Source organism: Rhineura floridana, chromosome 15, assembly GCF_030035675.1.
Source record: "Rhineura floridana isolate rRhiFlo1 chromosome 15, rRhiFlo1.hap2, whole genome shotgun sequence".
NCBI classification, from domain to species: domain Eukaryota; kingdom Metazoa; phylum Chordata; class Lepidosauria; order Squamata; family Rhineuridae; genus Rhineura; species Rhineura floridana.
The window spans coordinates 35,094,501-35,122,168 of record NC_084494.1 but is presented as its reverse complement, the minus strand read 5'-3'; the positions used below and the strand labels follow the sequence as shown (position 1 = coordinate 35,122,168).

The 27,668-nt window shown below is 47.9% G+C and overlaps 3 protein-coding genes across 6 annotated transcripts in view; 1 reads left to right on the top strand and 2 right to left on the bottom strand.

The window, feature by feature from the left end:
• Positions 1-5,941: 5,941 nt before the first annotated feature.
• IRF2BP1 (interferon regulatory factor 2 binding protein 1) lies at positions 5,942-9,991 on the bottom strand. Its single transcript, XM_061596312.1, has 3 exons — positions 9,897-9,991; positions 8,586-8,731; positions 5,942-8,236 (listed from the first exon to the last, which is right to left on the bottom strand). Exon 3 carries the CDS (start codon positions 7,892-7,894, stop codon positions 6,107-6,109), a length of 1,788 nt encoding a protein of 595 aa, XP_061452296.1. The 5' UTR covers positions 7,895-8,236; positions 8,586-8,731; positions 9,897-9,991; the 3' UTR covers positions 5,942-6,106.
• A 5,603-nt stretch (positions 9,992-15,594) lies between these two features.
• On the bottom strand, positions 15,595-24,665 carry MYPOP (Myb related transcription factor, partner of profilin). 3 transcript variants are annotated; one of them, XM_061596788.1, is made up of 4 exons: positions 24,499-24,665; positions 21,796-21,853; positions 19,934-20,542; positions 15,595-17,298 (listed from the first exon to the last, which is right to left on the bottom strand). In XM_061596788.1, exons 2-4 carry the CDS (start codon positions 21,839-21,841, stop codon positions 16,619-16,621), a joined length of 1,335 nt encoding a protein of 444 aa, XP_061452772.1. In that variant the 5' UTR covers positions 21,842-21,853; positions 24,499-24,665; the 3' UTR covers positions 15,595-16,618. The 3 variants fall into 3 exon arrangements, with proteins under 3 accessions (XP_061452772.1, XP_061452774.1, XP_061452771.1); XM_061596790.1 differs by lacking the exon at positions 21,796-21,853; XM_061596787.1 differs by lacking the exons at positions 21,796-21,853; positions 24,499-24,665 and having other exon boundaries at positions 15,597-17,298; positions 19,934-20,846.
• A 193-nt stretch (positions 24,666-24,858) lies between these two features.
• The window catches only part of NOVA2 (NOVA alternative splicing regulator 2), a 61,007-nt gene continuing 58,197 nt past the window's right edge, over positions 24,859-27,668 (top strand). The window contains exon 1 of one of the 2 annotated variants that reach the window (XM_061596786.1): positions 24,859-24,991. The gene's annotated coding sequence lies outside the window, so the exon portion shown is untranslated. The remainder of the gene's footprint in view (positions 24,992-27,668) is intronic. The other variant, XM_061596785.1, reaches the window with a different exon arrangement.

The window sequence follows — 27,668 nt, the reverse complement described above, 5'->3', positions numbered from 1 at the left end:
AGGCAAGCGTTTGCTTGATACCTACAGTCCCAAAGTGACACAAGCCTCCTGTACAGTCAGTTAAGGGTTTGGCACCCCCACCTAGGCATGGTAATTAACAGATGGGTTTCCTGAAGATCTCCAGGGTCACCTCTGCAAGACCTTTCATAATCCCATGGCCTTCACTGCCAGTTGCAATAAAGTCTAAGTACATTTGCTCACATCTATCTCTCTGCCACTTCTCTGTTTCTTTGGTTGCCTTTCCCATTGTGAAAATGTAGACTGTATGTTCCTCAGGGCAGAGGCCTGGTTTCCTCTAAAGCGCCAAGCACATTGATGGCCCTGTATCTGTTAACAACAACAGCAGCAGCAGATCCTGAAAAGGCAGTACTGAGCATTTTGGGAAATCTTGGCCCATTATTATTTGGGCCCTGATTCTGCTAGCAGCAAACTATCTTTAGTGCCATTAGTAAGCATGCACTCTGACTAAAAGTTGGCTACACTGACATTCCAGGCCACTTCTCTCTGACTCTTGAACACCCAGCTGAATACCTATCTCTTAATCTTCACCCCATGTGGACATATCTGCAAAGAACATATGAAACTGCCTTATACAGAGTCAGATCCATTGGTCCATCTCACCTTGTATTGTCTACCTTGACTGCTAGTAGCTCTCAGAGGCCACTGTCAGAAATCTTACCCAGGTCTGATAAGTGAAGTCCCTTTAACGTAGTGGAGGCTGGCATCTCTGATGTCAGTGGAGCAGTGAATCCACTCCGGGTTTTAGTCCAAACTTTCAAGGAGCTCCTTGAAAATTCAGACTAAAGCCTGGAGTGGATTTACTGCCCCACTGACATCAGAGCCACCAGTCTCCACTGCCTTAATTGGAATTGAACATGGGACCTTTGGGATGTTTAAACAGGTGTTCTACCACAAAACAGTGGTTTCTTCCCAGACTGCAAAGAGCCTGAATATACATTTACATTTGCTTGTATTCATCTTTTGTTACCCTTGCCTTTCTACCCTGTTCTCTTCTTCCCAAACCCACTCTCTAAATTTAGAGTGTGAGTTCCTTGAGATAGGGACCTGTCTTTTGCTTATGGTACCCTGTAAACCCCCATATACACACATGAGTAGCCTCCAGCCAAGGAACTGGCTGGTTAGTTAACACTATGAGAAATTCAGCATTATATCCTTCTGCTGCTTTGTCTCTCTTGTCACAAATACAGCAGCAACAGTAGGAGCTGCAGACAGGCAGAATTCCCTTTTCAGGCAACTTTGGTAAGATTTTAATCCCAAATTGACAACTCTCCCTTTCCTAAAAGTAGCTTCATTGCAAACATTCTGACAGCCTGGGGAGCTGTAGTATTTGCAATCATTCTGTGCCATCATGGAATGCCAGGGGACCTTAGACCAGTCACTGTCTCCTAGCCTATAATCTTTCATACAGGGTTGCAGTGATACTGGAGGAAGGAAATAATGTACGCTACCCTGAGTTCCTTGAATGAAGACAGGACAAACTTGTAATTGAGCTAGAAATTAAAAACATAAATCAGCCTAGCGAAATGATGTTGAGAGGTTTCACCACCAGAAGCACCCCCAACCTAAAACAGCTATTCACCAGTGGCAACAGGCTAGATCATTTATTAATTTATTTATAAAAATATTTATATACCGCCCTCTCACAAAACATCTGGGCAGAGTACAGCAACATAAAAACATTTAAAAGCAATACAATTTTAAACAACTGCATAGGCCTGTTAGCACAAAAAAGTCAAGAAATTCAAAAGCGAGGATGCCTGCCCAATCTCTGCCAGAAGAGTGTTCTGTAGCAGAGGACCAGTGGCACTAAATGCCTGACTTCTGGTTGAGGCGAGTCAGGCCTCTGTAACACAGGGGACAAAGACATAGCAGTGATATGGACAGTGACACAGGGACCAGGCAGTGTGGCACACCCAGATGCCAACTCTGCCCCCATGTTTACTCGGCAGCATTACAGGATCTAACAATGTCATCCACAACATCAGGGGTTCATTCACTTGCTTATCTTCCAGTGTTATATATATCCTCTGTCAACAGTGCCTTTCTACGTTCTGCAGTGTAGAATCTCCACAGTACAAAATAAAATAAAATGGCCAGATCCTAAAAGAGGCAGGGGAATGTTTTAACTTCCCCATGCTGACCTTAAGTAACTGACCTTACGGTGTCCTTACTGGAACAAAGCAACATCCAAGGGAGTCAGCCATGGGAAAATGCTGAATTACAATTTATCAAGAGGCTTACTTGGAGACTGAATCTGGATATGTGTGTTAATTGGCTTACCAATGCCAGGCTGTCTAGGTTATCAACTACTGCTTTTTTGTTAATAATGTGATTATTACCGTCTGTATTTCTTTGCATTTCACTTCCTTCTGACCTTGTTTATCATCCTCCTCCCCACAATTCACGATAACATTTAGGGCGCTTCCAAATGGGGCTTTAGGTCATTGAGACCTGATTTTTCTGTGTGCACAATTGGCCTCTCACTGTCCACACACTCTGTTGTTTTAGTCTTCCATTTTTTTTTATAGGTATTCTGTTGTTTCCCCATCCGCCTCAGTGGGCTATCCTTGATGGAATGTTTCCTTGCGTTGTTTTACGAATCCACATAATTACTACTCCCCCCCCCGCCCTCCACCACCTTTTCCTGTCCTGGCATGCATGCAGGCATTTCTATACCTGTGCGTGGATACCTTAAGGGTTTTGTTTTCCCCATAGGAAGTGTATAAAACCACAAGAGCAAATGTAATCATGTTTCACTATGCGCAAAATGGAGACTTGGGGTTTTTTAGGAGACAGAGAGACATCTGTTTCCATTTATTGGAAACAAATTCCGTTTGTTTTTTGCTTTTGTTTCGTTAAATTAATAGAGGTGCTGCACAAGGTGCTGTGCCTTCTACCTCCACTAGCCTCCAGTAGCAGTTGCTAGGAATCACCAGCGGGGAGAGTGCTGTTGCACTCATGTAACCTGCTTGTGTGCTTCCCATAACAGGCATCTGCTTGGCCGCTATGAGAACAGGATGCTGGACTAGATGGGCCATTGGCCTGATCCAGCTACAGGACTTGTCTTATGATCTTAAGACTGGTATTTAACTGAACAAAAACTCTGATAAAGACATCTTCCATTAGACCACTCTGTTAATTTTTTTAAAAAAAGACTTGATGTATACACTGCAGTTAAGTCTCCAAGATAATTCCCTGCAAGTGCTGAGATCTTAAGAGAAGAGCTCCTCTGAACCAGGTTGTTGAAATTCCAGTTGGTAGAAATAGGTGTCCTTTTTTTTTGTTCTGGGAGCCACTGAAAACAAACCAGCTAGGTTGGGCTCAGGCAAGAAGGAAACCAAAGAAGGAGTATAGTGATTGAGACCACTCATCACACACGACAAACTGCCCACCAAAAATTAAAAGAAAATGTTTTTAAAAACAACAACAAAAGCACTAAAGAGCTTCCACACCAGTGGGGACTATGGATGCATAATGGGTTATTTTTACTTAACGAATAGTCTGTGGTAAGAGGAAATCCACATTAAATGTAAAAAAAAAGTACAGGCTGGCATTTGGATGGCAACATCATGTGGACAGTGTGAAAAACTTGCATGCCCCCGAGGAGCAGATTCTACTATAAATCTCGGTCTAGAAACAGAATGGACTTTAGTCCATGAAAGCCTATTATGCCATCATAAATTTGTTGAGTCTTCAAGGTGCCACAACACACTGTCATTTTGACAATCAGAATACTACACGTACATACACACATTCACATACAATACCCAAGAACGGTAATAGTAAATGGAAAAAAAAGATAATCAAGTTTATTGACAAAGACGAGTAAAAGAAATACAACCCCCCCGCAAATGTTAACATTCTGTCTCCCTCCCTTCCCCCTCACCGCAGTCTCATATGTGAGAATCCAAACTGCGATCTCCTCTCTGTTTCTCTCACTCCTCCCCAATCCTTATTGCAACACAAAAACACACACAAGGTTGGCAGAACTATCTGCCAATAAATGAAATTGATATGGACCCATACAGGGTGGCTGTTACAGTTAACCCCAATACACTCCTAAATCACATCACAGTAGGTGCTAGCCTCCCTTCCCATGACTCTTACTGATGTATGGTGGCCATCCTTCTCATCCAGCTAAGAAACACAGATTCCACCCCCCCCCAATCCTCCATTCAGAGCCAGCTAATGATTTTTTCAAGAGATTTTGCAATATTTTGATTTTGGTTGGGGCCAGGAATTAAAATGCAACAGGGGTGCATCTCTCTTATTGTTTTTGCCCATTGCCAGTTCAGGGATCTCCTGAGTGGCCTTCTCTCTCTCTCTCTCTCTCTCTCTCACACACACACACACTCATTCACTCACTTTTTTGGTGTGCATGCTTAATCTTTTGGTATGAAAAAATACCCTCCCTCCCCCCTCCAACAAAAAAATCCCCAAAAATCTACACAAGAGGCACTTCTTCCATCTCCACCTCTCCAGCACACCAACATTCCCTAATTTTCTGGACCCTCCCCCTCCCATCCCTTTCCTAAATGAGATTCCTACACAACTTGCCCCTTCCCTCCCTCCCTCCCTCCCTCCCTCCCTAACGCTCAGAATAAGACAGTATCCAAGCTGGCTACAGAACTCTGGACTCTACTGTAAAGCTGCACAGATTTAGGACTGCCCTATGTACACCATGTCCTCCTGGGTGGGGAAAGATTGGAAGAAATGGATGAGCTGGTAGTGGTGGTTGTGGTGATGGAGATCTATGGATGATATGTGAGGAGAGCTGAACAAAGGGATGCTGCACCCAGGATTCAGGGACATCCACAAAGATTTGAGGAAACAGAGCCGGGATGACAAGGCTGTTTGGTTTGGGAGTAAGAGAAACAGCAGGAAATCCAACAGGAGAGAGAATGTGGGGATATGGTGTATGTGAGTTTGGCGGGGGGGGGAACGACTCTGATGAGCAGCTGACCTCCCCTCTGGAAACTCATCTTCTTTGCTGCCTATCCAGGCATAGGGTAAAGACCCTGACCTAGGCCTCAGATTTTGGAGGATTCTGTGTTTAATCAAGGGTTGTTATCCATGAAAACAAAATGGAGCCTCCAAGTTCAGAAGCCGCATATCTCTGAAGACCAGTTGAGGAAAAGCTCTTGCCTTCGTGCCCTGCTCGTGAACATCCCAGAAGCCTCTGACTGCCCCCTTTTAGCAACAGGGTGCTGGACTCAATGAAGTGTTGGCCTGACAGTCCAGTAGTAAGGCAGTTCTTATGTGCTTCAAGGATGATAATCAGGCAGCATAAATTCCTTTATGGGGGTGGGAGATAGAAGCGTGTGCCCTCTAGGGGGCACCAGTTCCAATGCCATCTTAGCTAATAACAACACAACCTTGCCCATGTCTGAAGGGCTGTAGCTCTGGTAGAACATCTGCCTTGCATGCAGAAGGTCCCTAGTTCAATCCCCAGCATCTCCAGGCAGGGCTGGTAGAGATTCCCTGCCTGAAACCCTGGAGAACTGCTGCCAATCAGTGTGTACAATACTGAGCTAGGTAGATCAGTGGTCTGACTCGGTAAGAAGGCAGCTCCCTATGTTCCGGAAATGCCATCGAGCTGGTTCAGTCCTCAGCCTGGATTCCCATAACTGAAGGGCCTTTGTGGTTTGCTTGTTCTGAGTCCAGCCCACCACTGACTCACATTCGCTTCCTAGCAGCTGGGGAGGTCCTTGAAACATACGACTTACTAACAGCCAGAGCCAAACTACAGCGTGATTCCAACCCCCCTCCCCACAGACACCCCAATTCCACCGATGCCAAATTCTTCACCCCACCCCACTTAAGAATCACCCTTCCCACAAATTATTGCCCACCCCTCCATTCCCATGCCCTCATAGATGGTTACATAGATGTGGCTTCATATATAAGCTTGCTATGGAAATATTATTTAAAAAATAGATTTATGTACGAGGACCCAGTGGGCTAAAGAGGGTGTTGGGCAGGGAATAAGTTACTAATCCCAGTCATTGCCGCAGTGGATGGGAGAGAGGGTAGGAGGGCATGTGGTTGCCCCCAACACGATGTCCCGGATCCTGGCTGCCCCCCTTCACGGATCACGTTCCTTTTTTACTTTCACGTCTCCAGCTAAGATGGTGGCAATCTCGCCCTGCATGAAGGCCCAGGGGACGTTGGATCCCACTAGGGGGCATTTTTCGCCACTGGGGCAGTACACCTCTCCAGCAGCTCCTTGGGCTTTAATGAAATCCCGGGAGCAAGGGAAACAGAACTTGTGCCCAGGCACCGAAGGGCACTGGACAAAGTGGGTATCCTCCAGCCGCTCGTGGCAGATGGTGCAGCACAGTGGGGCGCTGCTCGCTCCTCCTGAGGAATCGGGGGTGCTCTGTGTGCCACTGGGCTCAACTCCCCCGGAGTGGGCCCCGGAGGAAGAAGAAGAGGAGGAGGTGGTGGTTGCTTGGCCCGGTTCACCATTGCGCGGGACGAGCCGGTGTTGCCCTGAGGCAGCTGGCGATGCCGGGCTGGCACTGTTTTGCCGGGCGGTGGTGGAGTGGACTGGGTTGGCTTCCTTGGTCCCCAGTGTGTCAGCCACGTTCTTCAGGGCAGTGATGGGAGAGGGGTCATTTCGTAAGGAGCCCTCGGGCAAGGGCCCTTGGCCTGCTGATGTTGGTAGATGGGCCATGCCTGATGGGTAGATGCTGCCTGACCCTTGAGGCAGCCAGTGCTGCCTCTGTTGCTGCTCTTCGCCAGTCAGTTTGCCGGTCAGTTCTCCCTCTGGCTCCGGAGAGGCCTTGCGCCTCCGCATGACAGCACGGGATGGGGGCACAGCCCTCAGCGTAAGACTGGTAGGCATGGCATAATTGCTGTCGAGGAACTGTTGAGGCAGGGCATCTGGCGCCGGGGACTCCCTGAAAAAGCGCACGCCTTCGGTGAAGAGCTCCCCGAGGAGACGCCAGTCGCCTGAGCCGTGGCGCTTCTCGTATTCCAGGTACTTGTAACCGGATGAGATGACTTTGCCAGGGTCCTTGAGGCAGTCTTGGAACATTTGCTTGGCCACACCCAAAACGCCGGCATAAACGTTACCGGAACCGCATGGGTATTCAGTAAAGAGCTTGAGTTCATATTCGTAGCCAGGCCGGGAGGCCGCGTCAAAGGCGAAAATCCTCCCGATCAGTGAGTGGTCCTTCTTGAAGCGCACGTTGAAGGGGGCACACCCATAGAGTGCCAGCAGCTGCTCACGCACGGCCTTGGGCTTGCCGTGCCATTCCTCGGCCCGCCCGCGCATGGCCTCGTTCAGCTCGGTGAGGCACTCGGTATTGCGTTGCTTCTCCTTCTCATAATCCCCATAGGCCACTCGTGCTGGCTTTGCCAGCTCGCCCAGGATTGGCGATGCCATGGCCAGCGACGTGGGGCGCCCCCCCAAGCCAGACACTGCTGCCAGCAGCCCCTGGGGGCCTCCCATCAGCCCTTGGGGCACCAGGCTTGGCGGGACTGGGCCAATGAGGGCCCGCCTGGCCGTAGGGCTCTGCCGGCTGCCCTCACCTTCCTCGGCAGCACGTGCTAAGCCATTGGGCAAGCGTGGGCTGAGGGTGTAGTCGCCACCGGAGAGGCGGCCTCTCTCATATCTCTCCAGGGCCACCCCGCCGCCGTCCTTGGTGTGCTTGATACCCTGGGGCCCCGGCGAGCGTCCTTCTTGCATGACATGGTTCCTCTTGAGCTGCCTGGCGGTCTCGATGAGGAATTCGATGCGGTCGGCCCCTTCAAAATTAACGCAGCCCCGGCACACGGCCTCACTGAAGTCCCAGATCATAGCCCAGGGCATCTTGGGCAGGTCACACAAGTAGCACCATTGTCTGCGGGACGTCTGCACCGAAGACATCTTGGCGTCCCTCTGTCTGGCTGTCTCCTCTTGCAGCCCGAGGATGGCTGCCAGGGATGGGGTCTGGGGGGGTGTCTTGTTTACACCTGTGCAGCTAGGAAGGGGCCCAAAGTGCAGGGGGAAGGAAAGGATTTCAAGTCCAGGAGGAAGAGGAGGAGGGGAAGAAAAAAAGGGGGGGGAAATTCCCCGCTCGCCTGCCCTCTTACATGGAGAAACTTACATAACTCCGCTGCAAGGTCTGCTGGGAGATGTAGTCCTGCAGCCTGGCGGGGAAAACTCTTAAAGGCAACCTGGTTCCTGTAGTTTGGTTCTTGCCAAATGAGCAACAGAGTCCTATGGCATCTGCAGATGAGCAAATGTGTTGCGTAAATATATTTATTGCACAGCCAAGACAGACGAATGTACTGCAATAGATCAGTATTGAAATTACAAGTTGCAGTCAACTTTGTGAAGTCTGTTTACTTTATTGCAGAAAACAACTAAGAGTATTGTCATCTTAAAATCTAACAAATTTATTTGGAATAAGCTTTTGTGCACTAGACTAGAATCAACGTCAGATGCAAGATGGGTTGCTTTAACACAGCTATTGCTGAATGGTTGCTGTTACTTAGTGCCAAGATTAATATGGCAAAGGCTATTGTTCCAAAGAATAACTACTTTAATTTGCAGCTAATTTATTGCAATAACTTACCCATCTGTTTGTTAAGACAAGCTTTCCCAGCTGGATGAATGCGTCTCTGCCGCCGGTGTCTCCTCTTTGTCTTTTTCATTTGCTGTCATTTCCTGTGCTGTTTTTAAAGCTGTCTTTATTCTACTGTACATCGCCGTGAGACATATCTGTGAAAGGCGACCAATAAATAACAACAGCAACAACAATAGTAATTGAGAGACCGTTGGATTAGGTTTTGTTTGCTGCAACAGAACTAAAGGAATACTTCTCTGGAATCTGCCCCTTTATTTTGTTGCCAGGGATATCCCAGGATCGGAAATGATTACAATTATTATTATTCAAGACCTGTCTTTTTATTTATATTGATGTGTTTGTTTGTTTTTTCCTTACTGGTTTGTTACTATTGGTTTTAGTGTTTTCTTACTATTGTGCTTTGGGTCACATTTGCAAGGAAAGCAACTAATAAACAACTGTACTAAGCACAATCATAGTAAGTGTATTACCTGCCCTTCACCAGTAGGTCCCAGGGCGGGCTGCAACAGCTTAACATTCAGTATAAAAAGGTTAAAAAGAAATTACAGTCACAGGAATAAGGTTGGTCCTGCAAATACATGTCTCAGGTGTCAAAGGCCAGGGTAAAGAGGAGCATCTTCAGCATTCTCCGAAAACTGTACAAGGAAGATGGCAGATGCACCTCTGTGAGGAGGGAATCCCACAAATCATGCCCTTCATTGGATCATTTAGATGGCTAGGTTACATTGGCAAGCTTTCAGGCGGCATAGAATTTTTCTCCAGGGCAAAGCCCATGGACACGCCTACAATCCTCTCCAGCTGTGAAGCCACACACAAAAAAAACAGCTAAGCATGCCCAAGTGGGATCTGATTATATATTTATTGGTGTTTCACTATAGAGAAGCTACAGCCACCAGCAAGGCCCAGATTGATTTGAACAGTAACTTTGATTAGACCAACTGGGCAGACAGAATGAAGTAGCAAACTTTCAGGTTGCATGGGATTTCTCTCAGGTGAAAAGTCCATAGGATGGAGAGATGCCTACCTGCTACAGATCCATAGAGCCCCATGGAACTGATCCATGCACAGATCCACAGAGACCCATTGGACAGAAGCTATATGTGTCAAAAATGTGGAGGGGGAGAATAGGTGCAATGGGGGATACCATCCCCACCACAGCCTCATTACAGTTCCATCACGCCCACCTCCCCTCTAGTAAAGGCACACCACTGACCACCAGTGGGACCCAGAGCTGAGAAGACCAAACCACATGGAGCTCCTGGTCCTGCAAGTGTCTTAGAGAGGATAAGCTTGTAATACCTTTCTTAGAGGACAGTTGCTTTCTTCTTCTTCTTCTTCCTTTAGAAAAGAATGGGACAACAGCAGTGTGGTGGATGGCTGGTGCCCAGTGGGACTGGTAGGGCAGGAGACAGGAAGACAGAGCCAGAGGTGGAGCCAGAGCCAATGACAGGCAGAGCCACGCCCTGACCGGTTGTGTTGGAAGCCAGGCAGGTGGGGCAGTGCCTCATATACTCTAAGGAACTGGCCTCCACTGGGCAGCAGTGTGGCTCCATGTGGTTGGCTTCTAAACACTAGGCACTTCTCTCTCCTCATCCTTTTCAGAAATAGAAACAGACCCCAGGAACCATGGCTTTGCTCCACTCCAGTTCCCAATCTGTACATACAATTCAGACACATGATTCTCTCCATCTTGGGTTTAGAAGAACCTAGGCATCTGAGTTTTACCCTCACGATAATTTGTAAGTGGCCCAATTAATTCCCTCCCCACTCCTTTTGGAAAATAAAATTCAACCACATCCCTTGGTCTGTTTCCCTCCCTCTGCCCCCCTGTCTCATTTATTCCGAGGGCAGAGATTAAGGAGACACTAAAGGGTTAATTCAGCTTCCCTGTGCTGAGGAAGAGAGAACTACATTTCCCAGAATGCAGGCTGCCTCAAAAGCCCGGATGCTCTTGCGCATTTCCTGCCCCCTCTGCTTTTGCTCTTTCTCTTCTGCAAATCACCCCCTTCCTGCGCAGCAGATCATAGGTCTACTTGAAGGGAGGTACCAAGGGGGGTTACCGACAGACAGAGCAAAACAAAACCAACAAACAAGAAACCGTGCAAAGTTCACCACCCAGGAGGAGCTTGTGTGTATGTGATCCCATGTACAATATAGGTATCCCTTACTGAATATCCACTAATATCCAAAAGCCTAAAAAATATAATTATATATTTATGTAATAATATTTGTTTTAAGACCCCAATGATGGGCACATGTCAAAGCAACAGATTAGTGAGAGAAATGTACTGGGGTTAGGTAAATCATTGCTCACACTTACGGACTATACAGACTACAGCTTCTTAATAAATGTTGCCGAACACCATTAGCCTCTCCTCATATGTAAGCTCACCAGAGCTTGGAAAAGTTACTTTTTTGAACTACAACTCCCATCAGCCCAATCCAGTGGCCATGCTGGCTGGGGCTGATGGGAGTTGTAGTTCAAAAAAGTAACTTTTCCAAGCTCTGACAGCAGAACCATCTCTGCAGGTGAAAATTTGAAACATGAAACACACTTCAGACCTAAGGAGAAATCAAAAGACATGCTTGTGTGTACAATCCAGTGTCCCGAGTATGGGGAAATACTTGAAGTATATTTCAGGAACCCTCAGAATTCTTCATGCTTATAAAAGGATGATGAGAAACTGTGTCCAGTCAGAGGAGCAAGGTGGCAGAAAGCAGCTGTTCCTTAGGAACACCTTGCCACTGGATTAGGGAAGTGATGGCATAGACCAGGAGTGAGAAACCTTTTCAGCCAGAGGGCCACATTCCATTTTGGGCAAACCTTTCAAGGGCCACAAGTCAGCGGTGAGCAGGGCCAGAAACAAGAGTGTATAGAGGGATGAATGCAGTAGTGTAGTGACAAATTCAGAAGTGCAGGGTCTCCTAATGTTAATCACAGCCATGGTGCCCCCACCCTCATTTTGCTGCTGGGTTGAGAATGAGATCCTTGCTAATGCCTTTTCCACAACAACAGATGTCACTAGGACCCAATCATCATGAAAGGGGAGAGTGTTAGCTGCTGAGAAGAGTCTTTCACTCTGATTGGCTCCAGGGCTGTGGAGTCAGAGTTGTGGAGTCAGAGTCGGAAGCTATTTTGAGTGGAGTCGGAGTCGGTAGAAATGTACTGACTCCGACTTCAAAATAAAATCAATATTTTAATATTAATATTAACATTAATTTATTAATATTAATACATTAATATACATTTGCCATTTATGAAGGAGTTGGAGTCGGACAGTAGAAAAATAGAGGAGTCAGAGTCGAAGGTTTGACATACCAACTTCACAGCCCAGTCACCAGGAAAGGACAAGGAACATGTTAGAAGACTCTTCTCAGTAGCTAACATGCTCCCCTTTCATGCTGATTGCCTTACAGGATGCTAGAGACATAGGGACACTATTCCCAAAAAAGTAAGGGGTCTAAGTCCTCCCAAGACCCAGGACAACTATACCCCTGAATGAATTTATTTTATTTTATTTATTTATTTTATTTTATTTATATACCGCCCTAAGCCTGAAGGCTCTCTGGGCGGTGTATTTTATTTATTTTATTTTATTTAAAATGTAAAAATGTAAAATTTATCTTTGTACAGTAGGCTAGTTTCTACCACACATACTGTACCCTTCTATGTCTAGGTGAGCAAGAGGAATTATCAGAATTCAAGGGCATATTCCAGCTGTGCCAAAAAAAAAAAAAAAACTCAAGGAGGATGCAAATCAGGGCCAGGGAGGTTTGTCGCCTGGGGAGAGTCCTGAGGGCCAGATAGAAAGGCCTAGGGGGCCACGATTGACCCCCCAGGCCTGAGGTTCCCCATCCCTGGCATAGACAAAATGTTCCAGGGATCCCTTTCAAAAGAGAGTGAACTTAGCTGAACTCCTTTTCCTCCCATTTTGGATGTGAAAAACGGCTTTGTGTGCCTCTCTTCAGTTTGTCTGTAACACCTTCATAATTTGCCAGTGATGTTTCTATGTAGACTGCATAGGTACAGTTTCAGTGTTGATCTGTTCTGACTTGCAGACACTAACATAACTCTTTCTAAGCGGGAAGGAACCCATAGAAATGTTCATTATATCCCTCTTCTGTTCCTCATTTCCTTACATTATTTCCTTATACCAGGGGTTCCCAAATTGTGGTCCACAGACCATCAGTAGTCCATGACCTTCATTCAGGTGGTTCATGGTGTGTTTGTAAAAATACGATTAAAAATCATATAGCATCTAACATTCTATAGATTTCAAATTGTAATGCCATAAAATACAGCATAAGAAATAAAAGAAGCAATAAAATGCAATTAAAAATATGAATATTTAATGCGAACCACCTGAATGAAGCTCGTGGGTTGCTGGTGGTCCACGGACCACAGTCTGGGAATTCCTGCCTTAGACTGATGTTGATAATTTCCTCCCTGTTTCTGTTGGTGTAGCATTTTTGTGTCAAAGCATGGCAAGGGGTATCAGATTAAATGCTAAGATCTCCCCTGCTCTATCAAAATATTTACCTTTGGTTAGTTTAGCAGACAGCAGGTGTCTTCTTAGCCTCTAAGAGTAGGAGGCATATACCACTTTTTAAAAAATTAATTGGCGAGGGAGTATGTATGGTTTTGAGATTCATGTATCATTGTGCATGATGAAAAGTTCTGTCATACCTGAAAGCTTGCATATTCGCATGCTAAGCAGTCCTCGCCCAATAAAATACAGCATTTTACTTGCTTTTAGTCATTCTACTTAAAAAGGTAAGATAGTTGCTTACAGATTTAGAAGTATGTTCATTTTTCCTTGTTAATCTGCGTGTTCCAGCCAGTGCCTTCAGTAGCACATTCTGTCCAAGCGATGTTTCTGAAAAAATCTGAGTTTGCCTGTGAGTGTGTGTGTGTCAAGTAGGGTACTAAGAGGAAGATTTCAGAAGTTAAAAGATATATACATTCTGGGAGCATCTGTTTTTGTCTTCTGCCGTCGTGCTGTGAAGCTTTCCATATTCCTGAAATGGTCTCCTCTCCTTACTATCTGATGTCCTTCTCTAGAGGCCCCTGCTGGCAAAGGTTGGGTGAATGGCAGCTGGATTTAGGGGTGGCACCTCATCTTTAGAATACTGTCCCTAAGGAGGCCATTTTGATGCATTTAAGATGGCAGGTCAGCCTTTGCCAACCTGATGCCCTCCAGATATTTTGGACTACAACTCCCATCAGGCTCAGCCCGCACATCTCCAAGCTGGGCGCCTGCTGCTATATGCTGAAATCTTCCAAGAGTCCGAGGAACTGATGAAATGTTCCTTCCCCTGCCACAAGGCTGCAGTGGTCAGAGCGTCAGCCGGCTTCTACAGATTGTAAACTCTGTGGGACAAAGACCTGTCTTTTTGGCACATGTTACTCTACAAAGTGCAATGCGTGCTGATGGTGCTGTACAAATAGAGGCTGATAGCAGTCTGGTGCCCAAGAGAGCAGTCTGTCATGCAGAAGGAGAAGCAAGCTCTCTGATCTTAGGACAGCTTCCCCTCAGGACTGCCATGCTGGCTGGGGCTGCTGGGAGTTGTAGTCCAAAACATCTGGAGGGCACCAGGTTGAGGAAGGCTGCCTTCGGAAGTCCCTATGGGACTTGATGACGCTGAGAGGAAAAACTGGCATTTGAGACTGATGCGGAGTTTTCAGGTCCCCGTTGTTGTTTTCCCCACAGAGAGACCCCTGCCTGTCCTACGTGTTTCAAACCTGAATCCTGGAGAAAGTAGTTTGTGCATGGGCTTGCTGTGTGGCCTTATGTGTTCCATTCTAAGCTCCAGAGCTGTTTTGGACATGCTGAGTGGGTGGGGTGGAGGGGACAGGGAGCACAACGGGCTCTGACTTGTCGCTGCTGTGCTCCTGCAACAATAGCGAATGGCAAAGTGCACGCACACACGCACACACGGATGTTGTCCATGCTGCTGATGGGGGGATAGAGTTTCCAGTGAATAGCATTAACTGGCCAGGCAAATAGATAGCCAGCCCAACAGATACAGAGAATAAGGAATAGAGACCACATGTGGACCATCATGCAGCTATCTGCCAGATAGGTAAAGAGCTCTGCATAACTTTAAAGTCTGCAGATTTCTGCACCAGCCAAAAACGTGCGTGCATTATACTTAAAACCTGGCAATTTTTTTTTTTAAAAGCCACATGGGTTAGTGGATGGAAAACTGATTGTGCATTTGAGGAACGAGTTTGGCCTCATCCACAGCATACATTTAAAGCACATTTGAAGCAAGTTGCTTTCTCCAAAGGATCCTGTAGTTTACCTCTCACAGAGCTACAGTTTCCAGCACCCTTAACAAGCTACAGTTTCCATGATTCTTTGGGTGAAGTCATGTGCTTTAAATGTGTGGTATGGATATGAGTCTCACTTTTATGTGGTCCCAGTAAAAAGTAAACACACACACACACATTCACACAAAATCTGCTAGCCAGCTGGGCTCAGTTCCTCATCTGCATAAGGCAGGGGTGGGGAACCTTGATCAACACAAGGGCTGCATATTCCCTTCTGGGGGCAAGGGAACCTTCAGGGGCTACATCCGAGAGGTGGGTGGGGCCAGACAAAAAAGTGAGAGGAGCAACAGATGTGACTCTTGCCTTAGTACAGTACACCTCATTCCAGCCACTCATAAAGCCAGAGGTTTCTATGCCTCCACATCTCTCCAGCCTCCATCTAGGCCAGGAGGAGGAGGAGGAGGAGGAGGAGGCATTATCAAGAGTTTAAAGACAGTTTCCATCCAGACAAAAGCCCTCAAAGAGTAGGGCTGGTATGAGATGTGGCTGTGGGATGGGGGGCATGGCCCAGGGAGAGTCCCAAGGGCCAGATGGAGAGGCCACAGGCTGCGTCCGACCTGCCCGCTGGAGGTAATACCCCACCCCTGGTGTCAAGGGAGTAGGAGTGTCCCACTTCATAGAGCAAAGTAAACAGCAGCATAAAATCCTTTGCAATATGTGTGTGTATAAAAGTGCTTTCTAAACTATTACGTTCATATTTTGTATTGGTGAGGGAGATTTCTCCTCTTCCTTGTATAAAGCTCTGCCCCAAACTCCATCTGTTCCTCTCCTCTCCCCACCCCATCCCTGCTTTCTGAATAAGGGTCCATGAGTACGAGGGAGATATGGTATGAAAATAGGTTTATTGAGCATCCATTGGGAGGGGATCGAGCAGAGTCAAGGGCACTGCCGGATGGCTTAAACTGTGGTCGTCTGAGGCCGTCTTTGCTCCCCGTGGGCCTTCTGTATCAGGGAGGCCAACAGCCGCCTTTGGTCGCCTTGCTCCTCTCCCTCTGCATGTGGCTCCGAGGAGCTGGCTTTAAACTGAGGATGATTTTGGCTTTTCAGGTGCTGGATGGGGTTAGGAAAGAGGGGAGGAGAAAGGGATGGTGGTCTCTGGGGGACAGGGAGGCTGCCAAATCACCCCATATTCTCCCACACCAAGAGTATCTTAACAGAGAAAGCTATTGGGATGGGGGGGGTACTGCCAAAGCTTGGGAGCTGGCAGGGGGGGGGTCTGTCCATTTGCATTGCATCCTCCCCCTGCGGTCCAATTTCTCACTGACCTTTTCTGGCGAGCTTTCAGTCCTTGATTTAACCCAGACCTGCACAGACGTGTGACCTGGCAGGCATGAGCACTGGGAGCTCACCAGCGGCAGCTTGATAAACCTCTTGGCTACCTGGGACTGCAAATACCAGGGAATCCTCAAGCGCCATCAGGCTGCACGAGGTGGCCTGGGGATCTGCCTTTGGCTTGATCTTGGGTGGTGAGTTGGGAGGGCACGGAGACCCCTTGTAGTGACAACTCCAGGGGCAAGGGCAGGGCCGTGTTTTGTCAGGGAGGGTACAATCTTGCATGGTGGTGGGGATCTCTTTGGGGTGGGGTTTAGAGAGAAGTCATTAAGAGCCTGCCCCTACCAGGCACCCATGACCCCTCTTGTCCCCCTGTAGGGGGGCAGCAGCAGCAGCAGCAAGTCCTTCCAAGCACTCACAAGTTCTTCCAGCGTCCCCTGCGTTTCCGAGTGGGGATCCCTTTCCTCCGCTTCTGGGGTGGAGGGCCCCGGCTTGGGGTTTGCCCACTTTTGGCCGCAGGCTGCCCCTCCTCTTGCAGAGGCCTAACCTCGTCCTCCCCCTGCTCTGGAGATGGCTCCACCTTGGTGGTGAAGGTGTCCCTGGGGGGCAAGGTCACTGCAGAAGGGGCTGGTGTTGGGGTAGGGATCTCCCCCTGTGGGTGCAGCAGGCTGCTTGTTTGGACAGGGAGGAGGGGCAGAAGGGCCGCCACCACATCGGTGAGCCGCTCCAGGCCTTGCCGCAGGGTGTAGGTCAGCTCACGGATGGCTTCAGATGTCTCCCTCTGCGCCTGCAGGAAATCCAGAGGGGGTTCGACGGGCGGGTCCAGGCGGGGGTGCCGGCGCCGGAGCGGTGGTGAGGTTGAGGGACACGGGGTGGTGACCAGCGGCTCTACGGGGGAATGTTCGCGATGTGGCCTGCAGCCCAAGCTGGTCGGAGACGGTGCCAGCTGGACGATCTGCAATGTCGTGGGCTGGGCAGAAGGGGGCGCTGGTGAGTCACGTTCCTTGGGCCTCAGCAACCCCCCATCCAGAGGGCAGCAGGGAGCCCGGGCAGACATCTCTGGGCTGCAGGAGACATTGCTTCTGGCCGGCATGTCTGTAGGGAGAAAGGAGGAGATTGACAATGCTGGCACCCTGAGTCTTTCTTCTCCCTGGGTCTGATACCGGTCTGATTCCCTTGTAGGCAGCCTATAGGCCATACCCAAGCCACTGAGCTATTTTCCCCTGGCTAGCCCTTTCTGGGCCAATCCGAATGGGCGGAAATAGCATGTGGTATATGTAGCCCTTGTGGACTGTACCTCTTTGGACTGCAGGTGGGTGAGCACAGGTTTGAATTCTAACCCTGTGTAAAAAAAAAAGAAAATCTCTCTGACTGTGGAATTTAGCTTATCAGGGAAAAGACAAAGCAAAAGCCCCCCTTTCCCCAACCTGCTGGCTTTCTGTGTGCAAGAACCTTTTCCATGGGGGAGCATTCAAACAGGCAGCCCTCCCCTTCTCCATGTGGCGTGAAGCTGTGTAGCCCCTCGAGAGCGAGGCCTGTGTGATGTTTCTGGCCCTTGCATTAGCATTCTCTCTCTCCCTCTTCTTCCTCTGTTCCCTCCTGTCTCTCTCCCCTTCGCACCTTTCTCTGCAGCATCAGGCTGCAATAGATGAGCTCCTATGAGAAGGCCCAAGTGTAATTTCTGCGCATGGGCCCTGCCTCAACAGGAAATGTAGCAGCCGGCATGCCACTGTGGGCTATCCCAGAGCAATAGCTGCAGCGGGCAAAGGATGGCCTCCGAAGCTGTCTAGTTGCACAGTTTCAATCACATTGCCTTACCCTGCTCTGTACCTGAGAATATTTCCCTAAAGTCAAGCCACTCCTTCAGACCTGAAAGCCCTTTGCTCTGATCCCATCTATAGATTGTGTGAGCTCAGTGGAGGCCAATATAGTGACTCGGAGCTGAGGGGAAAGTACTCTGTACATGCACAGAGACACCTGTTTCTTGAACATGGATTTACATATGCCCAGACTGATTCCGACCATTGAAAAAAGGTTGCGGGGAGAAACCTCTGGCAAGCCACATTGAGCTGTGAAGTTCTGGGGAATCCGTAAGGAGAGACTGAAAGTCAGGGAGATGTTGAACACAGGAGTACTTTCCCCACCAAACATGGTAGCATTTGCAACCCTCCACTGTCTGCCTTCTTTCCTGTTCTGTACACCTATCATGCCAATATGACTACCTACAATTTATCTCAGTGAATGAATCCAAGGTGTGGGTGACAATGGAATAAAAATAGCATCTCTTCAGGGCTCAGTCCTCAAATCTCTGTTGGATGCCAGAGCTCATTCTTTGAGTAATTAAGTTTCTGAGCATGTGTAGAGTGCCTCTCCTTCATCATTGAGTCACATTTGGAATTAGGAGCCAGGATACCACATCCACACCATATGTTTTTTCCCCACATCATGCATTTAAAGCATATGGCTTCCACCAAAGAGCCCTGGGAACTAGTTTGTTAAGGGTACTGGGAGCTGTAGCTCTGTGATGGGTAAACTACAGTTCCCAGGATTCTTTGGGGGAAGTGATGGGTTTTAAAAGTATGATGTGGTTGTGACATGGCTTTCAGGATGTTGTGCAACCCCAATACCTCTTTAAAAAAGAAGGAAACAAAGAAATTAGGCCCCAATTAAAGGACATGGATGGAAGAAGAGGGTCTGGGGAACACTTGGGGGGAGGAGGGTGCCAGCATTCTCCATGCAAAGTACACATTTCACTCAGTTGTCTACAAGTCAGATGGAACGTGGGAGTTTATATCATTGTGCAGATAATTGCTTTAAAAAGACCCTCTCCTGCTCACCTTCCAAAGTGATAGCCCTGAATATCCATAGTTCAGTGACAGAGCACATGCTTTGCATGCAGAAGTTCAAACTCTGATAGCATCTTCAGGTAAGGCTGGGAGATACCCCAGTCTGAACCCCTGGAGAGCTGCTGCCAGTCAGTGTAGACAATACTGAGCTAGATGGGCCAACGGTCTGGCTCAGTATAAGGCTGTGTCCTACGTCCCTATCTATAAAAATACATACATTGACTTGTGGAGCAGCACCTTGGCTGGCTGCTCCGTATCACATAAATTTCCCCTGCTGATGGGGCAGCTCTTTGGGAACCTAAGGCTTTTTCTCTCTTTCCTGCCTTTCGCTTCCTCTTCTCTCTCTCTCTCTCCCCCCCCCCCCGCTTTCAAGAGCAAAGACATTGACCTGGCAAGTGCCTGTTTTTAAATACCAGAGGTGCTGGGGAACAGACCTGCCTGACACTGACTTACTCCCCACACCCTAATCTGAAATCCTCTCCCCACTCACTCCTAGATACATGGGATCTGGTTGCAGTTACTCAGTGGTGAGGGGAAGGCACTTTGCACGTGTTCAGAGGCACAGCACTTATTGCTTCACATTGCTCCATTTGAGTAAGCAGTGCCTCAAATTAAGCACGTCTTGGTCCTCTTGCACCTTGTTGCTTTAGAAACTGGCTCCTGGCAATGGCATATGGAGGGATTTTTTTTACCCATGCTCATGTTCTGTCAGAATGCCAACCCACATGTGGCACACCCCACGCCATTATCTCCTGACAATCTGTCCTCTGCCATAGATCTTCCCAATGCCTTGGTAAAGCCCTCCCCAGACACACCCGCTTCACCGCTGGCATTGTGGTAGCCACTTATGCCCACCAGAGGAGTCTGGCAATGTTGGTACTCACCCGTGCCATGTTCAGCTGCCAGGCGGTAACTGTGGGTGGCAAACCCTGGTGTGTTCTGCAAGGCACTGGGTTCTGCGCCGCCTGCACCCATCATGACGCCAGGCCCCAGAATGGCAAAGATAGTCTCTTCCTCAGCCGAGAAGGTCTCGTCACATGCGTTGCCAGCTCCCTGGGTGGAATGTGGCACCCTTGCCAACTTCTCCTTGGTGCGCCTTTTGAAGTCATTCCAGCGTTTCTGCACCTCTTGGCCTGTCCGTTTCCAGCTGGTGATGTTGTTGATCTTGGTGGCGATACCTTCCCAGACCCGCCGGCGCTCAGCCACCGTCACCCGCCGGCTCTGGGTGCCATAGAGCTTGGCATAGTTGGCCCTCACCTCTTGGATCAGGATCTGGTTCTCCTCATAGGAGAAGCGTGGCTTGCGAAGGCGGGTGATCTCCTCACTCTCTCCAGACATCCTGGTGTTGTGGTTTGGTTTGCTTTTGCTTTTTTCCAGTGCCACCTTGTGCCCAGCTCTTTGAGGTCTGGGCCAGTTGGGCAGTGGTTCCTTCAGGCTGGCTCTGCACTGCTGGCACCACCGCACAGACAACCGAGGCCGGACAGATGCTGGTTCTGGGAGAGAGAGTGATTTCTGGCATCCCCAAGCAGGTGCTTGTAGGCTGGCACAGTGTTGCACCATGCAAAGGGGGACACCATGCAAAGGGGGGCACACAGAGCCACGGTGGCTAACGGGATTGGTCTCCAGGGATGCCCTCTAACACTGCCCCCCCCAAGCCTCCCCACTGGGGGAAGGGGTGCGTGGGGAGGGCTCTTTTGCAAGCACTCGGGACTCTGCTCCCGCTTAGCTGCCTTGCTGCATTGAAAAGCCTCCCCCGCTCCTCCCTCTGGCTGCTTTTGAGTTCCTCCTACTACCGGGCATGCTCACTGCTTAGCCGCACTCCCAGCAGGCCAAGGGGCGGCCTGGATGGTTTCCGTAGCAACCATGGCCTGTTGCCTGCTCACAGGGCCTCGTAGAGTGGGCAGCAGGGGAGCCCCAAAGGCTTCTGGGAATTCAAAAACACAAACACACACACAGAGGTTCAAAATTAGAAGGTTGTCTCTTGTTGTTGTGACCCCCCAAAAGTGGGTCACTGACCTGAATGCCCATTTGCAGGCACCTGTAACTGGGGAATAGTTGTGGGTGTAGGAGAGGGGGACGAGGTGAGCTGCTGCTGCTGCTGTCTGTGACAGCTCTTCTTTTAAATTTGCTTGGCTGTCTTTTCCACCCGTGCAGCAGCATCCATGCTCCCAACCCCAAATCTCATTTGCTTTGTTTTGTTTTCTAAGCTTTCAAAGCAAGCCAGATCACGACACAGAAATATGACGTGTCACCACCTCCTCAGAATAAGAGAGAAGAGATTTCATCAAATAAGAATAAGATTATGATCTTTATTAAATTCTATTTATACAGCACCATAATGTACATGGTGCTTTGCAGAGTAACCAAAGAAAAAAGAAAAGAAAAGGAACGGCTCTTTGCCTCAAGTAGCTTACACTTTCAACTTTAAATTTTAGTGTGGAAGGCAAGAGGGGGAAAAAAGAAAGAAAATAGAAGGCAGCACAGGTAAAATGGGCATTTGTTAAAGCCTGTCATTTTATAAGGAAGATATTACTGCTGTAGGGGGAGGAGATATGGACTGACACATGTAAAATATAACAGCAGTTGCTGTTTTTGCACTTCCAGCACCAATAACCAGACCCAGTGTGGTATAGTGGTTAGAGCATCTGATTAGCACTGGAGAGATGCGGGTTCAAATCCCCACCTGGCCATGAAGCCCTCTGGGTGACCTTGGGCCAGTCCCATTCTCTCTTTCAGCCTAACGTACCTTGCAGGGTTGTTGTGAGGATAAAAAAGGGGGACAACAGATACATCTCCCCAAGTTCCTTAAAGAAAGGACAGAATAACAATGTAAGCAAAGGTTAAATGAACACAGGTAGCCATCGATGAAACAAAATTGTTCCCATTTTCCTGCTAGGGAATTGAGGTACATTCAGGGACAGCAGTGGGGTGAGGACAAAACCTACTCCTACCTGGAATAGGCAGGTTTACTCGCCTATGTTAGTGTCCCAGTCCATTTTAATATTAATTCTATTTTATTTTGCCCCATAGTACTCAGTGGAAGCAACTGAGAAATGACAATGTAGTCCCTATCTGTAGAGACTAGCTGGGAGTCCAGAGTCTGTGAGTTCAAATCCCCACTCATGTCTCCTGGGTGTCAAGGGCCAGCTAAAGATCACCCCCACAGTGAGTGGCTCAGGGGTTACGTGCCCTGCCACTTGTGCAGCTGTGGGCAAGCTGCATAGTCCCAAGGAGCCCAGTTGCCCCCCAGCTGGCAGCTGCGGACAAAGAAGGGGCTGGCTTGTGCAGCTGTGGCAAGCTGAGCAGGCCCTAGCCAGCTGGGGAGGACTAACCTCAGAGGGAGGCAATGGTAAACTCCCTCTGAATACCACTTACCACGAACACCCTATTCGTAGGATAGCCATAAGTTGGGATTGACTTGAAGGCAGCCCATTTCCATTTCCTGACATCCCTGTCTGTTTCTTGGTCACACTCCAGCAGTGGAACCCATAAGCTGGGTTTTTTTCTAGATATACCTATAACAACCTGATAGGGGGTTTGTGGAATGGGTACAGGCCAATCCATCCGAAGCAAGGCTACCTGTAGGCAGCTGCTGCTCTGAATGCAAAGGCAGTTTGCCTGAAACAGCAGTCAGACAAGACTTCCCTTATATCAGGTGTGGGGAACCTTTAGCTCTCCAGATGTTGGCGAACTACAACTCCCATCATCCCTGGTCATTGACACTCTGCATGGGGCTGATGGGAGTTGTAATTCAGCAACATCTGGAGAGCCATAGATTCCCCACACCTACCTTACAAGGTTTTGATTTGGCAAATTGTTCGTGCTTGCAGCAAAGGAAGGGGCTATGGGAGACCAGAGTCAGGCTCTGTGCCCACTACACTGCTTTCTCCCCACAGTGCATCCATTACCTTCTTCTATATATGTTCTAACTGTTTTCTTGTGATTTTGTTTATGTATGTAGATTTTAATTGTAAGCCATCTTTGGGAGGATAGTTATCCTTAAGGACAAGTTGTAAATAATTTTAATAACTAATTGATCAACATAAGAAAATGGCTGCCACTTGCTCTTCTGGGAAGATGTGAATCACTGAGGTTTGGGGTCACTGCGTCCTAGTGTCCCCTCATAGGATACACAAAGGTCCCTGCTTTAACTGGATCCTCTCTCTTCCTCCTGTTACAGGAATTTGCATGGTGCAGGGGCAAGGGAGCTATCAGGAATCTCTCATCTACCATAAACATAACTACTATTGCTGTCATCATCATCATCTTAAAATGCTTCATTTTAAAAAAATATGCTATAGATATATGAAAAAATAAGTCAATCCCTGGCTGTAGGCTCACAGTCTAATAGATGTGATACAAAAGGAAGAAGGAATGGGGAGGAAAGAAGAAAGTGGATCCAAGCAGCTACATCTTCATGGGACCACAGGCCAGGCTTGCCATTTTGCTGTTCCTGGGTGGCAACAGGGAGGGCTAGTGATGACTGGTGTCCGTTGGGACTGGTGGGGCGGAAGGAAGGGAGCCCAGCAGTAGATAGAGCCAGAGCCAATGACAGGAGGAGCCAACTAATGCTAGTTTTGTCCCCATCTTCCTCCAGCTGAGTTCTACAAGGGCAACACTCAGACTGAGGAGGAGGAAGCTGACAACCAGGGCCACCCCTAGGACTGGTTGTAAGTACGAAGACAGGCAGGCTTGGAGGAATCATGGCTGAATTTGGTGGGGCAGTGTCCCATTTGCCCTGTGAAGCCGAGCTGCCTCCACTGGGAACGACAGCCTCCTAGTGGCCTCGCCTTTCATTCCTTTGGGGAGACAATCATGCAGGCGTTTTGTTTCATGTTCAGGGGTGTTTGCCCAAATGTCTGGGCTGGGCTATAGTTTGCTCTTTTATTTGATTTGTAGCACGCGGTGGCATGGCTTATGTAAGGTTTAGAGAATCTTTCCATGGGGTTAAGGCTGAACTGCTGGGCTTTCTGGTCACTTCATAGATGGCCAGAAGGAGGCCTCTTTCCATCTCAGCTTCTCCAGCTGCAATATGGGGATGATAATGTTGACCATAAGTCAGAATCGACTTGAAGGCAGTCCATTTCCATTTTCACCTTACAGGGTCATTGCAAGGATTCCAGCACACTGCCCATCACCTTCTAAGTTGGCCTGCGGCCTCAGGGGTGGTGGAGTTGGAGGAAACTGTCTTGTCACTCAGGGGTGCTGCTAGGTCATTAAAGAGCTTGGGGCACAGGCCCAAGACACAGATCTACATAACATTTGCATCTGCTCATTTATATGTATAGATCATGCCTCTGGGAAATGAGGATGGTGGGTGGCTGGAGTCTTTACAACACTGCACTTTGCAGCACACAAAGCCACCCCAATATAAGCAAAGTTTTTGAAAAAGGGTCATCATTGCTGGGGCTCAGCTTCAGGCCCCCTGGACCACCCCCTCGCAACATACCTGCCATCACCAGTATTGAGCTAAGGTTCAGCTGCCAGTCCAGTTGGCTTCTGTTCGTGCATTTGCTGGCAAGGCATGGGGTGGGGGACGTTGTTCTTTGCCTTCGGCAGCAAAATGTCTTGGGTTGGCCCTGTGAGCAGCCAGCAGGTGGCACCACGAAGGCAAACTGAGACCTAAACCAACGGAAGTTTGGTTTATATACCAAACTTGGTCTTGGGAGTTCATATACTCTGAATTAAAGGAATATGCCTTTAAAAATGCAGGCATTATTACAGTTTTTAAAAATGACTGAGAAAATGAATGTGAAGAAGCTCAATCTGTTTCCATATTTTAAAAGGGGTATCCAAGAAGCTCAGTTCATTTGCAACTCTGGGAACAGCTGCAGCACTAGGGGGACTGAAGAAGACCTGCCCTGGGAGTGAGTCTCTGAGCATCTGGGTGCTTGCTCCTTGCTCCTCTAGGTTGCTGTCTTTTGAGACCGCTGACATCCCTGGTAAGCGCTGCAAGGACTGGGAGCCCCTGCCTGACCCTGCCTTCAGCGAGAGGCTGCAGTCAATCTTGCAGCCTCTTGCATCGGCTCCTGGCTTGGTCAAGAGGCCTATAAGCCCGGCTGCCCTTCGTTATCTTCTTGGCCCCTATTGAAGACTTTCCTGATTCAACAAACTTTTTAAGTTGAGACCTGATCCCAGTCTGCTTCTGTGTTGGAATTGCTTTTTAATATGTTTTAAACCTTTTTTCTTTCTTTTAAACATGTTTCTTAACCTTTTTTTTAAAGATGTCTTCAAAGCTTTTTGAGAGCTAGTGTGTTGTAGTGGTTAAGGTGTTGGACTATGACCTGGGAGATCAGGGTTCGAATCCCCACACAGCCATGAAGCTCACTGGGTGCTGTTGGGCCAGTCACTGCCTCTCAGCCTCAGAGGGAGGCAATGGTAAACCCCCTCTGAATACAGTTTACCATGAAAACCCTATTCAGAGGGCTGCCATAAGTCGGAATTGACTTGAAGGCAATCCATTTCCATTTTCAAAGCTTTTTTAAAAAATGTTTTTAAAGTTGTTTTGTTTTAATGTATTTTAAAGTCTGTTTTTAGTAGGGCTGTGAAGTTGGAGTCGGAGTCGTGGAGTCGGAGTCAGAAGCAATTTTGGGTGGAGTCGGAGTCAGAGTTGGTAGAAATGTACCCACTCTGACTCCCGGTTCAAAATAAAAGCTTTCATAGGAATTTAGGAAAATTTTCTTGTTCAGAAATTTTAATCAAATAAATATATTTTATGTTCTATCAATCTAGCCTGATGATTCAGGTGGTGGTGATGAAATGCCTTGTGCTACCATTTTACTACAGTAAATTTGTTATTACTATTTAATATACATTTGCCATTTATGAAGGAGTCAGACAGTAGAAAAATAGAGGAGTCGGAGTCGAAGGTTTGGCGTACCGACTCCACAGCCCTGGTTTTTAGTGCTTTTGTTTGCTGCCCTGGGCTCCTGCTGTGAGGAAGGGTGGGATATAAATCAAATAATAAATAAATAAACTCTGTGCATGCTCCAGAACAATGTGTGTGTAATTTCAGTCTGTTCTGAGCAATACATGCAAGTGCTATTGTAGGAGAGAGCGAGAGCACATTGGAGCTAATGCTGATACCAGTACAACTGCCAGGCACAGCCAGGAATTGGTTGCATATGCCCAGACAACACCAATAATTTTGCAATTAATCATCCCTGGCAAGTAAATTGATTCCTTCCAACTAGGGTTGCCAGGTTCATTGCCTGAGACTGATCTTTGTATCTTTAGGAGAAGAGAAAGTCAGCCAAATGCAGGTGTTCTTGCAACACTGTAATGAGAAAAACCACAAGGTGGAATTCTCCCTCCCCCCTGCACACCTTTTAAAGATACAGAAGACCTCTTGGTTGCCAAATCTCAGTGAAAACTTCTTTTCAAATTCAGGTCAATGTCCACTGATGAGACCATCCTGTAACTGGATGCCCCTCGCATGCCAAAGTTGTTCAGCCTTTGGCACGTCATCTGAAGGCTGTTCCACACTGCTCTTTTTAAGGCTCCCCAACCCTGCAGATTGCTGTGGGAGTCTGGCTCCCTCCTTACCTCTCCTTCCTGTTCCCTTGGCTCTTGCATTTGTTTGTTATTTTTCTCTTTATGATCAGTCAGGACTTCCTTGTAGAACCAACATCCAGTGCCTTTCTACAAGAGAACCTTCTCTCTATTTTTAACCATAATTGGAAGGGTTCAAAAGAAAAGGTATAAAATAGGTTGGTGTGCCAGCCACTCTGTTGAGACCATGATTTGACAGGTGGAAGGAGATATTTAGCCATGTTGACTCTCTCACCTGAGCTGTGATGATGTCCCAACTCATTACAGTGGAAACATGTCCTTCTGCTTCTCTGTGTTCATCTTACTTCAGGACAGACAACCACGGCATGCCACCCCTCTCTCTACCTTTCTTATTTCATGGATCTTGCCTGGTTGCAGATCTTGTGAGATCTGTAACTGTTTGCATGTGAACCTTTCCCCTTCCTGGCGCTTAGTCTCCTTCCTAGGTATAGAGCTCCATGTAAGGCATACTGCCACCTATCTCCCTGTTAGGAACTATCTAAAGCGAAGGGTTCCGGCAACCAAGGGTGGTGAAAACTAAGCGTTCCCTTTTTCATATTTCTGATTGGCATTTCAGCCCACAAAGCCATTTTCATTCTTTGTCAACCACTTTTGTGTGTGTGTGTATATATATATATATATATATATATATAATCATATTAAAAAGATGGTTTTAAATATTTTTTAAAAGATGTTTTTGAGACGTTTTGTTTTTAAGGCCTTTTGTATATGTTTTTAGTGTTTTGTTTGCCACCCTGGGTGGGATATCAGTCAATCGATAAAATGTTGCAGTGCCACATTTTGCCCACTAGAGGGGGTTGATACCTTCTTGTCATCCCCCTTTCCCCTTTTAATGGCTGTATGAATGGTGTGATCTATGAAATGGGTCAGCAGGGGGCACTTTTCGTCCTGACTAGTGATTAATTTTCTGGCAGGGGTGTGTATGCTGCAGGGTACACAAGGGTGGTGGTGGATGGAGTGGCGGGTGTGATACCATTGGCGAAGGATGCATGAACCATCCTCATACAGACTGCCTTGGGTGTTGAGTAAAGGGGGTCAGTGAGGTGG

What these genes read in the sequence shown, in the direction of transcription:
- IRF2BP1 (XM_061596312.1), bottom strand. Translation starts at nt 7,894, where the DNA reads ATGTCTTCGGTGCAGACGTCCCGCAGACAATGGTGCTACTTGTGTGAC.
- MYPOP (XM_061596787.1), bottom strand. Translation starts at nt 20,609, where the DNA reads ATGGTGCAACACTGTGCCAGCCTACAAGCACCTGCTTGGGGATGCCAG. An exon ending in GGCAGCTGAACATGGCACGG is followed by an intron (nt 17,299 to 19,933) that starts GTGAGTACCAAC and finishes TTCTCCCTACAG; the next exon opens with ACATGCCGGCCAGAAGCAAT.